General features: G+C 57.1%; 1 protein-coding gene across 6 annotated transcripts in view; it reads left to right on the plus strand.

The window, feature by feature from the left end:
* The window catches only part of SAMD11 (sterile alpha motif domain containing 11), a 134,708-nt gene extending 118,586 nt beyond the window's left edge, over nucleotides 1–16,122 (plus strand). For all 6 annotated transcript variants that reach the window (XM_054175766.1, XM_054175767.1, XM_054175770.1 and 3 more), the window contains exons 12-14: nucleotides 6,615–6,739; nucleotides 12,364–12,474; nucleotides 15,853–16,122. In XM_054175766.1, the coding sequence (XP_054031741.1) occupies nucleotides 6,615–6,739; nucleotides 12,364–12,474; nucleotides 15,853–16,098 (482 nt within the window). In that variant the 3' untranslated portion in view covers nucleotides 16,099–16,122. The remainder of the gene's footprint in view (nucleotides 1–6,614; nucleotides 6,740–12,363; nucleotides 12,475–15,852) is intronic.
* Nucleotides 16,123–18,491: the final 2,369 nt, after the last annotated feature.

An 18,491-nucleotide genomic window follows, 5' to 3' on the forward strand; every position in this document is an offset into this window, starting at 1 on the left:
GGTGCTGGTGGCTTGTGTGAGGCTCTGCAGGGAGGCTGGGGTTGGAGATGGGTTTGCTCCCTCCCCCAGCAACACACAGTTGCTGTAATAGCTCATTTATTATTATCACTTTGAATTTAGATCACCAGCATGTCTTCAGGCCTCAGCAAAGCCCAGGGCTGGCTTGCACTGCTTGGTTTTCAGGCACTTCTGATCTCCTGGAGCCTGTGCCGGGGCTGGGGAGGTGCTTTTGCTTCTTGGTGAGCCTCAGGCTGCCCAGAGAGGCTGTGGAGCCTCTGTCTCTGGAGGCATTCCAAACCCACCTGGGTGTGCTCCTGGGTGATTTAACTCTGGGTGAGCCTCCTCTAGCCAGGGGGGTTGGACTACATAATGTTCAGAGATCCCTTCCACCCCCCCCAGCACGCTGGGATTCTGTTGTCCTGGCTGGTTGGTGCAGCCTGTGTGGCCATCCAGTGCTAGGCACTGGCCAGCTGCAGAGCAGAAGCTGTCAGCTGAAGCAGCCTGGGGGAGGCAGGGCAGGGTGCTGGGGGCAGCACAGCAGGTCGATAAGGGGAGCTGAGAGTTCAGCAGCAGAAATGTTGAGGATTCTATCGATCCAAGCAGGCACTGTGCAGATCATGGGGTGTGCTGGGGTCACCTGTGTCAATGTGTTGCTTTGGCTCTTGGGCAGCACAAGCCACCTGAAGATAGGCAGCCCTGCAGCCCCCCCTCTCCCAGTGCTAGATCATTTCCATAAGCCTTTTTTTGAGCAAGGATTTGTTCTCAAAAGAGAAACTTCCTCATAGCTCTGTGTAGGTCTTACCAAGGCACACAGATATCTCAAGCTGGAGGCCATGAGGATGGGGTTGGGCCCTTTTCAGTGGTACCCAGTGACAGGTCAAGGGCCAATGGCCACTAACTGGAGGCCAGGAGATTGAACTTAAGGAGTGGCTTTGGTATGAGGGTGCTGGAGGCCTGGAGCAGGCTGCCCAGAGGTTGTGGAGTCTCCTCTGGAGAGCTTCCAAACCCCCCCTGGCCACTGTGCTGCTGGGCAAGCTGCTGTGGGTGCCCTGCTTTATCCAGGGGGGTTGGACTGGATGATCTCCAGAGGTCCTTTGCACCCCACAGTGTGCTGGGATTCTGTGACTGCTCTTTTGCTCCCTGGCTGGTTGCAGTGTTGTGCTGGAGGCTACGCTTGTGGCCACCTAAACGTGCCACATAAGGTGGCAGGGTGGAAGGAAGAGCCAGAGAGAGGAGAGGAGAGGAGAGGAGAGATGGGGCTGGCTGAAAATGACCACTGAGTTCCAGGCAGTTCCTCTGGCCTTCCAGCAAGGGGAGGCTCCTCCTTTGGAGGCAGAAAGCTGTTTTGTGTCCTACTGGGAAGAATATCGATGAGGCAGCCAGAGCTGGGTCGATTCCCTGAGCTGCCTTCTGGGGATCTGGCGGCTGCTCAATGACCTCATCTCGTCAAGGTTTCAGCAGCCTCGCTCCCCTCCTCCTCCCACCATCCTCCTCCAGCCCCATCCTTTGGAAAAGGTGAAGGATGGAGTGTGCAGGAGGCTAAAATCCTCCCATCGATCTGTAGTCTGGAGAGCAATTAACAGGAGCCTTCCAGCGCCGCAGCCCGGCCCTCCGGCGCGGGGCGGGGAGGGCTGCGAGCAGGGGGGAGCAAAACTGATTAAACCCAGAGGTGGGCAGACTGCCAGCTGGCTTTGCTTTGTGCACTGGTCTCCTAGTTGGCACCTGGCTTGCCTCCTGTGGTGCCAGGGGCGTGAGCTTGCTCCGTGCAGCGGAGACTGCCCCGTCCCAGCCGGGCTGCCGGGGTCGCGGCGGAGGTTTCCCTTCCTGGGACGGCCACAAAGGTTGCTCTCCCTGACCTCTTCAGCCTCTGGCTTCTCTGCTGAGGCAGCTGGGTATCAGGAGAAGGGAGGGACATTATAAATGGATTGTGGCATGGGTGGTGAGGACTTTTACATGGACACCTGTCCACAAGGCACTGGCCTGGGCCGACGGATTCTTTTCAGTCCCTCCGTGCTGGGCCCCATCTGGTGAAATGCTCTGTAATCCATTACCAGCCTCTTGGACCATCATTTATCATAGAGCGAGACAGAGGAGGCCTGGCAGGGGCTGGAGGCTGCCCTTTCTGCCTCCTGGCAGCCCAGCAGGACCTGGTGACATGTCATTATTAGAATAGAAGGTGTGTCCCCTCCAGCCACTTGGCACCGATTTGTTAGCGGTCTCCAGGCTGCCGGCGCGGGGGGCAGCCGTGTGCAGAGATGGAGCAGATGGTGCAGGGGCTTCCTGAGGAGGGGTGGGGGAAGGACAGGAGCCCTTCTGCTCTGGGGACTTCAAACCTGGGAAAGGCCAGTGGCTGCAGTGTGCTGAGGGCTGGTCCTGTACTAGTTGCAGGTGGGATACACGCTGAGGCTGGAGGGACCGCAGCGTGGTAGGAGTTGGGAGGGACCTCTGGAGAGCATCCAGTCCAACCCCCCTGCTAAAGCACCCACAGCCCTTGCCCAGCATCACAATGGCCAGGGAGGGGTTGGAATCTCTCTGGAGAAGGAAACTCCACAACCTCTGAGGGCAGCTGCTCCAGGGCTCCAGCAGCCTCACAGCTAACAAGGTTTTGGTTAAGTTCAAGTGGAACCTCTGGGTGCCCCTGGGAAGAGCCCAGCCTCAGCCTCATGACCTCCACTCTTGAGCCATTTCTGTGCATGTGTAAGAGCCCTGCAGTCAGCAGTTGTGGTGCCCTGCAGAAATCCTTCCTGGGGTTATTCCTGCCTCTGGTGGCTCCAGACTGCTGATAGAGCTGAAGTTGGGAGCACCAAGGCTGGGAGTGGGGGGGGACACACAGCTGAGCACCAGGCTCCATGACCCTGACTGTGTGCACAGAGTGGTGACCAAGTCTTTGGGAGCTGCTTTGGGCTGTGGAGCTGCTGGGGCTGGGCTCTGCTGCAGTCCCAGTGGGATCTGAGGGCTTTCCTAATTGCTCATAGGCCAGAACCCAGAGGATTTGTGTTTCTCTTCCCCCTCCCAAGGATGTTTCCACCACTCAGTCCCTGTTCCTCTGGTACAAATGGGAAGGGAAAACAAACCCTGTGAGATAAATATTTGGCTGGGTTTGGTTGCTCTGTGTGTGGGTATGTGGAAAATATTTCTTGTTCCTAACCAGTGGCTCTGTCCTGCCCTCAGCCTTGAGCACCACACATTGTGAGTGCATCTCTGTGCATCCTGGCTTCTCCCTTCCTCTCTTCTGGGGGCACAAGGAGACAAAGGGAAGGAAACCAGAGAGGAGAAAAGCTGCTGTAGGAGAAGGAGCTGCTAGCCCAGCTCTGGTGGTGTTGTCACTAACCCTGCAAAGGGTCCCACCTTTTGCTTCCAGGGTTGCTGGCATGTGAGCATGAGGGGGGCCACAGGAAAGCTTTACACCTTCTCCTTGTCTCTGCCCCTTGTGGATGCAGCATCTGGGCCACATCTCTGCCCACACCAGCTGGGGACCCAGCGGAGTGCTGTGGGACTGGCCAGGGTAAAAATGATCCCAGATTGGCTTCCAGGATTGCAAGCACGTGGGCACAAGAGGGAATCCTTACACCTAACCATCACCCCTGCCCCTTGTGGATGCAGCATCTGGGCCACATCTCTGCCCACACCAGCTGGGGACGTGGAGTGTGCGAGACTTGGTGGGGACCGAGCAGCTTCTCTTTGTGCAGGCTGAGGTTAAACCCTGAGGATGGGGCTGGCTGGTGACTGGAGCATCAACTCCCAAGCACTGTGTTGCTGGGATTCAGTCCTTGGCTTGCTTTTGGGATAAGGAAGTGCCTAATTTTAAAGCAGTTGGCTGTTAGATCCCCTCCGAGACGCTGGCTCTGGCTGCAGATGGAGGTGTCTCACCCGAGCAGGGGCTGTGCCTGCACTCCCTGACTGCAGTTTCACTTCCTCCCTTCTCCAGGCTGCAGCCTCCCTTCCAAAAAGGAGAAAAGGTGGGGGGGGGAGAAAAAAAAGCAATCCTCCCCCCTCCCTGCCTCCTCCTCTCCCTCCCTCCCTCCTCCTCTCCCTCCCTCCCTCCTCCTCTCCCTCCCTCCCTCCTCCTCTCCCTCCCTCCCTCCTCCTCTCCCTCCCTCCCTCCTCCTCTCCCTCCCTCCCTCCTCCTCTCCCTCCCTCCCTCCTCCCCTCCCTCCCTCCCTCCTCCCCTCCCTCACCCCCCAAACCAGCAGAAAGAAATCCAAAAAAAGCCCTCAGCCCTTGGAGTGTTTTGTGACTCTGAACACAAGCAGCTGGGAGTTTGTCTCCTGGAAAGGGGAATGCAGCAGGAATGAGAATGAGGGCTTGTGTCCATCTGTCTGTCTGCGAGCTGGCGCTGCCGAGGGGAAGGAAAGCGCTCGCTGGCTTTCGGGCAGCAGCCTCTGCCTCCACCTCCCCTGCCTCCACCTCCCTCTGCAGCTGTTACCCACACACAAAAGTAATCCCAGGCTTTTTCTAGCTGAAGCAGAAGGGTTGTGAAGAGAGCAAGGAGCTGCCTGGTCCCCAGCAGGCACAGGGTGGTGAGGAGAGGGGCACTGAGGCGGCGAGGTGAGGGAGGTTCTCGTCCTCCCCATCTGCTCTGCCCCGGTGAGGCCACACCTGGAGTGCTGTGTCCAGGGCTGGGCTTCCCAGTTCAAGAGTGACTGGGAACTACTGGAGAGAGTCCAGTGGAGGCTACAAAGATGCTGAGGGGCCTGGAGCATCTCTGTGAGGAAGAAAGGCTGAGAGCCCTGGAGCTGTTGAGATGGAAAGGGGCAGCCTGAGAGGGGTGAAGGGGAAAGGGCAGGGCTCCTTTCAGCGGTGCCCAGGGATAGGGCAAGGGGCAGTGGGCACAAACTGGAACCCAGGAGGTTTCACTTGAACTTAGGGAAAATCCTCTTTGCTGTGAGGGTGCTGGAACCCTGGAGCAGCTGCTCCTCCTTCTCCAGGCCTGTTCCCCTCCATCATGTTGTTGCATCCCACTTTATCCTGTCCTTACTTGCGGAGGTGCTGCCAGCCTGCTGTGGGCAGGAGTGAAGGAGTCCCAGCAAGGGGTTCCATGCATGGTGCTGAGCCAGTGCCTCAGGCACAAACATCAAGCCTCCAGGACAGAGAGTTCTGTCATGCTGGACCTCTGGGAGAATTTTTCTCTTTGCCCTGGAAATCTCTTGCTTCAGCTGCTGAAGCACCACAGTTGATATCCCTCTGTAATCAGGGCTGTCCTCCTCCCTGTGTGCAGCCTCCTGATCTCTTGGTCTGTGTTTCATGCAGCAGTGAGTTCCACAGCTTGGTTGTGGTTTTCATGGAACCATAGAATGGTTGAGGCTGGGAAGGGACTTAAAGATCATCCAGTCCCAACCCCCTGCCATGGGCAGGGACAACTGCCACCAGCCCAGCTTGCTCCAGGCCTCGTTCAGCCTGGTTTTAAACACTTCCAGGGATGAGGCAGCCACAGCTTCTCTGGGCAGCCCCTTCCAGTGTCTCACCTCCCCCCTCACCTCACTCTAAAGAACTTCTTTTGATCTTCAGTCTACATCTAGCCTGCTCAGATTTCCCCCTATCTTTCTTTTCCCCCCTGAGCTGATGTTTTCTGGACCCGAGTCCCTTCCTGAGCTGTTGTTGCTGCCTCTTGCCTTGGACAGGCTGCAGCAGGCAGTGCTTACCTGGCTGCTCTTCCTTCAGCCATTCTCACTGCCTCTCCTCCAGCTCCTCTCCCCCCTCCAGGCTGCTTTTCTCCCCATGTGCACACCCCGTGCTGTCAGCCCCTGGTGATGGCAGGGTGGGGGGGCAGGAGGGGCTGGGGGGGACTTCCCCCCACCCCCTTGGAGCCCATCAGCTTCATCTGCGCTGACAGGGCTGGGACCCGAACCGCTGTTGCGTTGCAGAGGATTGACACACAGGCTGGAGCTGAGCTGTGCTGCGCTGCCTTCAGCCCCTGCCAGGGGCTGCCAGGGCATCAGCCCATCAGCCATCAGGATGCTTGGCCAGGAGAGGTGCCCAGCTGTGGTGGGCTGGGGTGGGTGTCGGGGTGGCTGAGAGCCGGCGCCTGCCTCGGGGCAGACCGAATCCCGTGGATGTCTCAGGCTGGGTTTGTGACTGTGGGGGGGAAGAGCAAGATGTTCTCTGGTGATTCACTCCCCAGCAAGGGCCACCAGGGAGAGGTGCTGGGCTCTGTTGTCATTCCGAGCACGTAGCCAGGAGGAGGGCTGGGGGAGAGAAGCCCACAGGGCAGGCAGAGTTTTCCGCTTTGCGGTGCGTGCGGCGCGAAGGCTGCTCCGGGCTTGGGCTCTTCCCTCCCCCCCTCTTTTCTCTCCCCTCCCCCACTTCTTCCCTTGCAGCTGAAGCACATTAAACACATGAAATGCATTAGCTAGGGTTCCCCCCCCCCCCCCCCTTTTCCCCTGCCCCCCCTCCTCCTTTCTAAGCTGGGGACCTCCAGGAGGAAGAGGCCTTCTGAATTGACCCTGCCCAGCGCTGTAATTGACAGGTCATTAAAGATGAATGTGTGGCTCGAGAGAAATATTCAGATTGCAGCCCAGTTGTTGTCCATGTGGGATTTTAATGATTTATGCTTCTTTCTCCCTTCCCCCCCCACCCCTCCTCCTCTCCCCACTCCCCAACTCCAAACAATCCAGGCACCATGGGAGGTCTGTTTCTGGATGGTGAGGAAAGCCCTGCGCTGGAAGACATCAGCAAATGGACGGTGGATGATGTGTGCAGCTTTGTGTCCAACTTGTCTGGCTGCACTGAGTACACTCAGGTAAAGCTTGCACTGGCCTCAGGGGCATCACAGGAGGAACAGCTGCCCTCCAGGCCCCCTTCCTTCTCCTTCTCCCCTTCTCCTTCTCCCCTTCTCCTTCTCCCCTTCTCCTTCTCCCCTTCTCCTTCTCCCCTTCTCCTTCTCCCCTTCTCCTTCTCCCCTTCTCCTTCTCCCCTTCTCCTTCTCCCCTTCTCCTTCTCCCCTTCTCCTTCTCCCCTTCTCCTTCTCCCCTTCTCCTTCTCCCCTTCTCCTTCTCCCCTTCTCCTTCTCCCCTTCTCCTTCTCCCCTTCTCCTTCTCCCCTTCTCCTTCTCCCCTTCTCCTTCTCCCCTTCTCCGTCTCCCCTTCTCCGTCTCCCCTTCTCCTTCTCCCCTTCTCCTTCTCCCCTTCTCCTTCTCCCCTTCTCCTTCTCCCCTTCTCCTTCTCCCCTTCTCCTTCTCCCCTTCTCCTTCTCCCCTTCTCCTTCTCCCCTTCTCCTTCTCCCCTTCTCCTTCTCCCCTTCTCCTTCTCCCCTTCTCCTTCTCCCCTTCTCCTTCTCCCCTTCTCCTTCTCCCCTTCTCCTTCTCCCCTTCTCCTTCTCCCCTTCTCCTTCTCCCCTTCTCCTTCTCCCCTTCTCCTTCTCCCCTTCTCCTTCTCCCCTTCTCCTTCTCCCCTTCTCCTTCTCCCCTTCTCCTTCTCCCCTTCTCCTTCTCCCCTTCTCCTTCTCCCCTTCTCCTTCTCCCCTTCTCCTTCTCCCCTTCTCCTTCTCCCCTTCTCCTTCTCCCCTTCTCCTTCTCCCCTTCTCCTTCTCCCCTTCTCCTTCTCCCCTTCTCCTTCTCCCCTTCTCCTTCTCCCCTTCTCCTTCTCCCCTTCTCCTTCTCCCCTTCTCCTTCTCCCCTTCTCCTTCTCCCCTTCTCCTTCTCCCCTTCTCCTTCCAAGCCCTGGGTAACAATAAGTGTGATAGGAGAAGCTGGGAGCAGGGGGAAGGTTAGGAATTGCAGGGTTGGTTGTGGTTAGTGGCTTGATGTCATCTCTCTCTCCCTGAGCAGCACAGTGATGGCTTTGTGTGGAGCAACTGGACTGAGGGGAGGGCTGTCAGGTAGCCCCTTCACTGGGGTGAGCAGCTTGAGGGTGGCAGTAGCCAGGCAGAAGGTGCACCCCAGAGCACTGTAGTGGCAGAATGAGGTGGTGAGGAGAGCCTGCTGGCACCAAGCACCACAGTAACCTCCAGGTGACACCGTGGGGTGATGGTGGCTGTGATTTTCAGGCTCATTAGAGGGGAGCTGAAACACCATCAGTGGTGGAGGGGCTTCATAAAGCCTGCTCAGCGTGAGGTCATGAGGTGCAACACAAAAAGCAAGCCTGTGTTTTCCTCTTCCACATCTGCTGGAGCCCCCAGTAAATGCCCCATTGAGGGAAGGCAGCAACTGTGAAGGCAGAGATTCCTGAGCTGTCTGGGACAGCCTTGTGCACAGGGTAGAGTGTGCTTAGCAGGGAGGGACTGCAAGTGGCAGAGAGGCAGAGGGCCAAAGCTCAGGGCAATCCAATCCAGCCTTGCAGCAGAGACACATCCCAGGCTGAGAAGAGGTCTTGAAAGGGAGGAAGGAGAGCAGCAGTTTGCTTTCTGGACTTCCTGCCACTTCAGGAGGAGCTTCTCTGGTGACAACTGGGTGCAGAGCTGTGCTTTGATATCCAGGCTGCCTGAAATCTGATGGCTAAACACCTGCTCTCTGCCCATCTCTGGCTCCTGCTGTCTCTCTCTGTTAGTCCTGTCCTGTTCCTCTCCCAGAACATGAGGGGGGGGTCAAGCTGAGCACCCCTGGGACCTCCGGTCAGGAGAGCAGTGTGCCTGGCTGGCTCTGGGGAGGTGATGCCCTGTAGGTCCTGGGGAAAGGTGCATGTTGTTTACAACCTTCCCAAGGGGATGGGAAAGTGGAGAGCTGGAACTGTCCCTCCCCTCCCCATTCTTGCTCTGTGCTTGCAGTTGAAGGTCTGTCCTTCCTCACCCCCTCACCCAGATGCTGGTCCCCTCCCAAGGTGGTTTGTTGAAAGCACCTCTAAGCCCAGTGCTGCTCCTGAGCAGGCAGCTGTGTGCCTGTGTTTAGGGAAGGGAAATGCTGGCTGTGGAGATGGGATGCAGCTGACACTCCCCAGGGGGAAGGAGAGAGGTTTGGGTTGTGCTTGGGAGCGGATCAGGGCGGCTGGGGGCGTGGAAGAGAGAAGGGTCAGGCTGTGGTTATGGAGAGAGGCAGGGAAAGGACACTGGTTAAGAGCAGATGGTGGATGGATAGGTGTTGATGGGAGTGAGAAGCAGCAGGACTCTGCAGGGGGGAGCTGAGGAGCTGGCTTTAGTGGGGATGATCTGGGGGTGGTGATGGATTCAGGAGTGAACATGAGTGGGCTGCAGTATGTGCTGCAGAGAGCTCAAGCAGAAGGCTCCAAAACCCAAATACACAGCTCCCAACATTGGGCCCAGCACCCCAACCTCTGCTCCTGAGTGTGCCACTGCAGTCTGCCTGCATTCCTGTGCTGGGCAATGGAGCTCAGGGTTAGAATCAAGAGAATCACAGGGAAGGGAGCTCTGAAGATCATCTGAGTGCAGTCCCCCTGCCAAGCTTGAGAGTCAGGGCAGGATAAAATGTGCAGGACTGCAGAATGCAGCAACCTTGCAGAGGACTCCTCCACTGACACCTTCCACACCAGCTCCTGGACACCAGTGGGGAAGGACCCAATAGCCAGCAGAGAGAGAGCTTCAGTGATGTCATAGGATCAGTAAGGTTGGAAGAGACCTCAGAGATCATCAAATCCAAGCTGTCACCCAACACCTCCTGACAGCTAAACCATGGCCCCAAATGCCACATCCAGTCCCCACTTGAACACCTCCAGGGATGGGGACTCCACCACCTCCCTGGGCAGCACATCCCAGTGGCCAATAACTCTCTCTGGGAAGAACTTTCTCCTTCCCTCCAGCCTAAACCTCCCCTGGCACAGCTTGAGACTGTGGCCTCTTGTTCTGGTGCTGGGTGCCTGGGAGAAGAGACCAACCCTCACCTGGCTCCAACCTCCCTTCAGGGAGTTGGAGAGAGCAATGTGGTCTCCCCTGAGCGTCCTCTTCTGCAGGCTCCATGTCCCCAGTGCCTGTTGGGTGCTAATGGGAGCTGCTGCACACAGCCTTCTGTGGTGGCCTTGCTGTGCTGCAGTGTGCAGGGGGTGAGGAGGGTTTTTCCTGCCCCATGCTTACAGGTTGAACAGCTTTGGGGGTTGAACAGCTCTGTGACATGGCAGTGCTCAGGGCTGACCCAGCTCTGTGCCTTGAAACCTGCAGAGCTGTCTTGTGTCCTCTTCTGCCAAGCCACAGCTCCTGGGGGGAGGTCTGGCACTGGTCTGCAGGCTCCTCCCTGCCAGGAAAAGCCAGCAAGAGGCTGGTGGTGATGCTGGGCATTTGAAGAGCCATGCTGCAGGCAAACAAAACTTCAGCCCCCCAAAAAAACCCCAAACCAAAGCCCAAGCCCACAAAAGCTGACTGATTGCAGCCCCTGCCAACATTCAGCTTTGTCCCTGCAGTGGAGCAGGACCTGGGGGGACACCCAAGGGGCTGCTTTCCTCAAGCTGAAGGCTTTTCATAGAGGGTTTTAATGCAGGGCGAAGGGGAAGGCTTTAGGCTCCCAGGGGAAGGAACAGAGGTGGGCTCTAGCAAGCTCTGTGAGGTCAGAGAGCAGCAACACGTGGCTGCAGGCAGCAGCAGCTCTGCTGGTGGAGTCCAGCAGTAAAAAGCACTTGCAGCAGCTCAGCTGCCTTGGCTCCAGCAGCCACTGCCACTCTCCCAAGGGCTGGCTCTGGGCTGTGGCCTGCTGCTGCAAGAGAATCATAGAATCAGTCAGGGTTGGAAGGGACCACAAGGATCATCTAGCTCCAACCCCCCTGCCTTGGGCAGGGACACCTCACATGAGCTCAGGCTGGCCAGAGCCTCATCCAGAAGAGAAGCCCTTGGAGGAGACTGAGCTAAACTGAATTCCCCCCTCCAGCCCTTGCCATAGTGTTCAGCAGTACTAATGCTACACAGGAGCCATGGAGACAGCAGGATCTGGCCCTGCAGACACTTCATCTGGGCCAGCTTCCAGTATGAGCTGGGGTGTGAAGCAAGTGCCTCAGAGTGGAGGTGTGGGGGGTTTCAGTAGGAGGAACCAGGCTGCTGCCTGCCAGCTCCCAGCCCCGAGGGGAGCCTGCTGGCTCAGGCACCAAGTGATGGCAGGAGGGAGCCTGTAGGTCCAGGATGAACAGCCAGAGGAGGCTGCTGGCAGCGTGGCTCTGCTGTGTGTGTGAAGAATGGAGCAGTAAGGCCACGTCCCCAGACCTGCACCTTCCTGGCACAGCACAGGCTGGGTGGGAAAGGCAGAGAGGGGCCAGAGCAAGGCCTTGTTGGCTGTCCTGAAGGCTGTGTTAAACCAGTGGGGGCCCTGGCACGGCTGGGGCTGGTAGAATGTGCCCCTCTGAGGTGTTCAGGAGGGGACTGGATGTGGCACTTGGTGCCATGGTTTAGTCAGGAGGTCTGTGGTGCCAGGTTGGACTTGGTGAGCTTTGAGGTCTCTTCCAACCTTGGTGATTGTGTGATTCTGAAGCTCCCCTTTGCTCAGAGCACACCAGCCCTGCTGCCATTGCTGTGGTTATTTGTGTGCAGATCACCAGGTTCTGCTTCTCCCAGCTGGCTGGGAAAGGGGGAAGAGATTTGCTGTGTTGATGGTTGGACTTGGTGGCCTTGGGAGAGATCTTCACCAGCTCTGATGATTCCTCAGCGTGAGGAGAAACTTCTTGACTCTGAAGGTGCTGGAGCCCAGGAGCAGGCTGCCCACAGAGGTGGTGGAGTCTCCCTCTATGGAGATTTGCAAGCCCCACCTGGCTGTGTTCCTGGGGGCCCTGCCCTGGGTGATCCTGCTGTGGCAGGGGGGTTGGCCTGGATGATCTCCTGAGGTCCCTTCCAACCCCCAACATTCTGTGAGTCCATATTTTCACTGTAACATAAGGAAAAGCCTCTTTGCTTTGAGGGTGGTGGAGCAGGCTGCCCAGAGAGGTCCTGAAGCCTCTTCTGGAGCACTTCAAACCCTACCTAGATGTATCCCTGCACAACCTGCCCTGGGTGACCCTGCTTTAGCAGGGGGGGGGGTTGGACTCCAACTCTGGAGAGGTCCCTTCCAACCCAAAGCAGTCTGTGGTCAGTGGGAGCTGTGGGGAAGGGCTGGGAGCTGTGGGAAGGGCTTGGGAGCTGTGGGGAAGGGCTGGGAGCTGTGGGAAGGGTTGGGTGCTGTGGGGAAGGGCTGGGAGCTGTGGGAAGGGCAGGATCCTGTCACCCTTAGTGGTCCCATTTGTTTGGGGGGATGCTCTCAGAGTTAAAACTAAACCTTCCTCACTCCCACCCCAATGAAAAACAAACCCCCAAGTGCTGCTTCAGCTGAAGGGCCCCAGCCAGCCCCAGGTCCCCCTCCCTAACTCACCTTCTCCTGTGTGTCCCCTGTCTTGTGCTGGCTCCCAGCTTGTGGATGCAGCTTTGGATGTGCCTCTCATGGGACTGCTTCACCACTGAGGCTCTCTGAACCCTCCCTGGAGGTGTCCCTGGTGCTTGAGCCTGGACCTGTGCTCTGCTTTCCTGCAGGTATTCCGAGAGCAGGCCATTGATGGGGAGACCCTGCCCCTCCTGACAGAAGAGCACTTACTGAACAACATGGGGCTGAAGCTTGGGCCTGCACTGAAGATCAGGTCACAGGTAGGACAATTTAAAGCTGTCCTTAGGTGGAACAGGGCTGGCAAGAGGCCTGGTGTGGGGGTTACAATTTATTACTCAGGAATGCTTTGTCCTTCTGGTTCCCCTCCTCCTCCTGCATGTTCCACAACGCTCCTCACCTGGAGCCACTCACAGCTGCAGGAGTGAAACACCAACAATATGCTCAGGGGAGACCTCAGTGCTCTCTGCAACTCCCTGAAGGGAGGTTGGAGCCAGGTGGGGGTTGGTCTCTTCTCCCAGGCACCCAGAACAAGAGGCCACAGTCTCAAGCTGTGCCAGGGGAGGTTTAGGCTGGAGGGGAGGAGAAAGTTCTTCCCTGAGAGAGCTGTTAGCTGTTGGGATGTGCTGCCCAGGGAGGTGGTGGAGTCCCCAGCCCTGGAGGTGTTCAAGAGGGGCTTGGATGTGGCATTGGTGCCATGGTTTAGCAGTCAGGTGTTGGGTGCCAGGTTGGACTTGGTGATCTCTGAGGTCTTTTCCAACCTGGTTGTGAATAGTTGGTGTCCAAGGGCAGGAAGAAGTAGTTCAGGACAAGTATTGGAACACCCAGGCCAGGTGGTGGTGGAGTCCCCATCCCTGGAGGAGGTGTTCAGGAAAGGTGTGGCCATGGCACCTGGGGTCATGGTTTGGTGGTGGTAGGTTGCTGGTTGGACTCAATGGTCTCAGAGGCCTTTTCTAACCACAACAACTCTGTGCTTCCAGAAGTGGTGGGAGGCAGTGACAGGGATGCAGTGGGGAACTGAAAAGGGCCAGCTCCTGCTTGGAGAAGCCAGGGAGGGAGTTAATGAGTCAGTTAATCAGCCAGGCTCCTCCCACAAGTACCAGCCAGCAAAGCAGCAAAGCTGTGAACAGGTGAGGCAGGGGAGATGCTTTCAAATCAGGTAAGCCTGAAAGTAGCCCTGAAGTACCTAAAGAACCAGGGGAAGCCATCTCAGGAACCAGCTGGCTCTCCTTTTCTCTTCTGGATGTGAGTCTTTCTGCTGCCCATTCCCCTCCCAACTCCCTGGCTCTTGGTGCTTCTCCTTTTTAGTGAGGCCTGAAGCCCACATGCATGGAACACAGCAGCAGCTCTTGGTGACTCTTCCCTCCCCAAGGAGCAATGGAGCAGCTCCTTCCCTTCTTGGCTGTAGACATCTGCAGCATGTTTGCCTCTGGCTGGTCACAGCTTGCTGGGTTTGCTGATGGGCTGTGCCACCCTCCTCCCACACCACACCTCCCTGCTTCTGCTCTTGGCTTCACCTTGGTACACTGGAAGTGGAAATCTGTGGAAGTTAGTCAAGGTCTCCCCTTGAGAGCTGGGGAGGGACTTTCAGCAGGGGCTTCCTAGTGCCAGGATGAGGCTTTGAGCTGGAAGAGGGCAGATTGAGGCAGGAGATGAGGAACAAATCTGAGAAGGGGCTGCCAGCAAGCTGGGAAGGGACTTCTAACAAGTGCCTGCAGTGATAGAAATGAGGCAAAACAGCTTTGAGCTGGGAGAGGAGAGATTTGAGCCTGGAGAGGAGGAAGAAAGTCTTTCCAGTGAGGGTGGGGAGACACTGGAAGGGATGCACTGTGGATGCTCCCTCCCTGGAGGTGTTCAAGGCCAGGCTGGATGAGGCTTTGAGCAGCCTGGGCTGGTGGGAGGTGTCCCTGCCCGTGGCAGGGGGTTGGGACTAGACTTTAAGGTCCCTTCCAACCCAAGCCATTCTCTGACTCTCTTAGGGAGCTGTTTCCTTCCCCCTCAGCAGCCTTTGCTGCTGTGCCTTCAGTGATGTTTCTTCCTCCCATCCCTGACTTGGCTCCCAAGCCTCTGCCTGCAGAGCTCTGCTTTGCTCTTTCCCTGCTTTCTGGAGCTGGCAGCCACGGGCACTTCCCTTTCAGCCACCTCCACTTTGCCTTTGGTTGGACCCAGATCTGGAAGATCTCTGTTAGCTTCTTCATTTTTCTCCCATTTTAATGATCAGAAAATAGCTTCTGACAGATGTCAGGAAGAGGCTGAGCTGCTGCAGCCCCCAGGGGCTGATGCCATGCAAGGAGCTGTGACAGTGCCATGCATGTGGCTGCTCTGTCACTCTCCTGGCACAGCTTCCCCCCCCCCCCATCCCCATCCCACCAGCTCTACCCTTGCTAGATGCTGTTAAAACACACACACAAAAGAGAGAGAGAGAGAACAACTTTACTGCTTTCCCTGCAGCCCCTCACTGTTTATGAGGGGTCTAATAAAAAGGTTCTGTGGGCAATTGTTCCCTGGGGGGCAATCCTGCAGGAAATAAAAGCTCTGCTGTTGCTTAAAAACCAGAGAATGCCAAACAGCTCCCAGGCCTTCCTAGCTCAGATCTGGGGGGTGGGCAATATGAGATAGGGGCTGAAAGGAGGTAAGAAACCCTCCCCCCCCCTCCCCAAACCCTGCTTCCATGCAGTCAGGAGTGTTTAGAGCTCTGTAATAAGCAAGGCTGGCTTGGGGTGGGAGAGTAAGTGGGGAGCAAAGCCCTGATGGTGCTCCCTGGGAATAATGCTGCAGTTGTCTGGGTTGTGAGCACAAGGCTGTGTTTTTGTTTAAGCTTAAATGTGAACCAGCTGGGGAGGTGCTGGAGGGCTGTGAGGCCTTTTGGCCCTTGCTGGGAGGCAAGAACTTGCAGGAGAGGTTTTTTTTTCCCCCTCAGCCCTGCAGAAGAAGGGAGAGGTTGGAGGCTTACAGTTTCCTGTGCAGTTAACAGCAGCCACCCTCTAGCCACATTCATTCTTCTTCTCCCTCACCTCTCTTGTTTTTTAGTGTCCCCACTTCCCCCCACCCCCAGCTTTCCCCCCCCCTCCCCTTAAGAGCAATTCCTGCTCTTCAGAAGTGGACACTGTGTGCTGCCCTGCTGGGTGAGCAGAAGCAGAACAGAAGAGGGCTATCAAATTGTCCAGCCAGTGGTGCCTGGTAATGAAGTAACAGAAGGGGGAGGAATCACTCAGCCCTCTTCAGCTGAAGACAGCCTGTAGGCTGCCTTCAGGAGGAGGGACAATGGCTTCAAGCCTGAGGAGGGGAGACTGAGGAACAATTTCTTTGCAGTGAGGGTGGGGAGACGCCGGAACACGTTGCCCAGGGAGAGGTGGAGGTATGCCCCCTCTGTGAAGGTATTCAAGGCTAGGCTGGATGAGGCCTTGAGCAGCCTGGTCCGGTGGGAGGTGTCCCTGCCCACGGCAGAGGGTTGGAACTGGATGATCTTCCAGCTGCCTTCCCCCCCACCCCATTCTCTGTGCCCTGCAGTGCCCTCTGCCCCCGCCGCATGACCACGCAGCCGCCAGAGGTTCCTGCGGGCAGTTGCTGCCTCTCCTCTGCCCTTTCAGCCTCCTGCACTTATTTCCTCCTGTTGTTTTTGTTTCTTCCCCCCCCCACAGGTGGCCAAGAGAGTGGGCAGAGTGCTGTACATGGCAGGCTTCCCCATGGCTTTCCCCCTGCAGCCCCCCGGCTTGCGGCCCCCCGAGCGGGAGCTGCCGGCGGCCGAGCTGCGGCCGTCCTCCACGGGCAGCGTGGCCTCCCCCTTCAGCAGCCTGCCCCCCGCCAGCAGGGTCTCCCCCAAGCAGGAAAACGGCAACCCCTCCCTGCTGCCCGGCCTCAACGACACCACCAAGCCCCCCTCCTAACTGCGGGCCGGCTCCTGCCTGCTGCTGCTGCTGCTGGGACTGAGCTGCAGTCGGACGACCTGAAGGGGGAGCGGGAGCGGCGGCGCCGCGGCCAGGCCAGGGAGGCTCTCCTGCTTTGCTTGGGTTTTTGTTCCTTTTCTTGTTTTCTCTTTTGGATGCATTTGCTTTTGGTTTCCAACACTCAGCCCCACACAGAGAAGTTGTAAAGAGTTGGGAGGAAGGGAAGCAAAGATGATCCAAAGATGTAGCCCGGGCGCCGCCGAGCCAAGGGCTGGAGCGCAGGGCAGCGGCCGTCCCCTCGCCCTCCTCTTGCTCACCAGTCTGGCCTGGAGAGCCATGGACAGGGACTGAACGGCCTTCAGAGAGACATGGCTGCCAGGAACTCCTGGCTGTGAACCCAAGCAGGAAGGGGAAGGGCTCACTGCACCTCCCCACGGCACTCAGCACCCCTGAGCAAAACCAACCCTTCACAAACCAACCAACCCACCCACCCCCAACCACCTTCTCAGAGAGCTCCTCCTCCCTGCCACCTCTCCTCAGCTCCTCCTTCAGGTGTCTATGCATCTCTAGCAACTTTGAAAACAATACCAAAGACAAACAAACTAAAAAGAAAGGGAAAAGAAGAAGAAAGAAAGAAGAAGAGGAAAGAAAGAAGAAGAGCAAAGGCAAGGTCAGGTCCATGTTTACTTCAGTGGGGATGGTCCAGCACTGGTGGCTTGCTGCTGTCTGTCCCACAGGCACACAAGAGAAGAGAATGGACTCTGCCTCCTCCTCCTCCTCCTCCTCCAGCCCTGCAGAGGTTGGAGTGTTGTGGTTTTGGTTTGGTTTTGGTTCCCCCCCTCACCCCCCACCCCGTTAGATGAGAGAAGAAGACACAAAAGAGTTCTTGTGCTGGGGTGGGCCAGAGCCTCCCCTCCCTCCTTCACCTGTCCAAGACTCATTGCTACAGCTGGGGGTGGGGATTTGATTTGGGTGGTTGGGGGAGGGTTGGGGGGGGTTGGTTTGGGGGAGGTTCTTTTCCAAGCCTTGTGCCAGAGGTGGATGGAGTTGCACATTGTGGCCTGCTGTGGGGACCAGCAGCCCGAGGAGAGCTGAGCAGGCAGGAGGAGGGAGAAGGCTGCTGGGGGGGGAGGGGGAGGGGAGGACTTAAGGGGTGGTAGAGGTTTTTTTACTACTGTGAAGGAGATGGGGGTGATCTCCTGGGACTTGTACAGTTGTGAACAACAATCACATGTGGTACTTTTCTCTCTCTCTCTCTCTTCCCCCCCTTCCCCTCCTTCTTTTTGCCTTTTCTTTGGGTTTTGGTTGGTTTCCTTTGGGTTTGGTTTGGTTTTGGGGGGAGGGGAGGGGAGGGAAGGGTGGGGGTGGAAAGGTTGCACGTGCTGCAGGTCTTTTCTTTCTTCCCAAACTAGCTTGGTGGGGGCCCTTGGGCTTCTTTCTATTGTAACAAACCAACCACCACCAAAAGTCATTACCCATCACAGCACCATTACAAAAAAAAGAAGAGAAGAGGGGAAAAAAAAAAAAAAAAGCTGATTAATAAGCAGAAGAGTCCTGAGGATGCTTCCCAGCAACTGATTTCAATAAAAAAAGGAAAGAAAAGGAAAAGAATCACTGAATTTACCCCCCCTGGGACTCAGCTTCCTGCCCCAAAGCAGCCTCTGGATGTTGGGAGGGGCTGGGGGGGGGTGGGGGTGTCAATGCTTATCATGGTATCACAGGATCAGGGTTGGAAGGGACCACAAGGATCAGCCAGTTCCAACCCCCCTGCCATGGGCAGGGACACCTCACACTAGAGCAGGCTGCCCAGAGCCTCAGCCAGCCTGGGCTTAAACACCTCCAGGGCTGGGGCCTCAACCACCTCCCTGGACAACCCATTCCAGGGCTTCACCACTCTCATGGGGAAGAACTTCCTCCTCACCTCCCTTGGTGCTGCCTCCATTTCTGAGCTCTGAAAGCTTGGACAGGTTGCCCAGGGAGGTTAGTGGAAGCCTCAGCCATGGAGGTTAAGGCCAGGCTGGATGTGGCTCTGAGCAATCTGCTGTAGTGTGAGGTGTCCCTGCCTGTGGCAGGGGGTTGGAACTGGCTGAGCCTTGAGGTCCCTTCCAACCCTGACAGTTCTGTGGTTCTGCTCTGAAGGTTGCTTCCCAAGCAGCACCTTGGGGCAGCTGAGTCAGAGCAAGAAGAAAAGCAGCTCCTTGCTTTTCTGGCAGGAAAGGTAAGTTAAAGGCTCTTCCACAGAATGGTCTGGGGGGGAAGGGACCTCCAAAGGTCATCCATCCAGTCCAACCCCCTCTGCAGTCAGCAGGGAGCAGGCTGCCCAGAGCCCTCTTGGGCCTCACTTCAAATACCTCCAGGGATGGGGCCTCAACCACCACCCTGGGCAACCCTTT

Source organism: Dryobates pubescens, chromosome 33 (assembly GCF_014839835.1).
Source record: "Dryobates pubescens isolate bDryPub1 chromosome 33, bDryPub1.pri, whole genome shotgun sequence".
In the NCBI taxonomy this organism is placed as follows: domain Eukaryota; kingdom Metazoa; phylum Chordata; class Aves; order Piciformes; family Picidae; genus Dryobates; species Dryobates pubescens.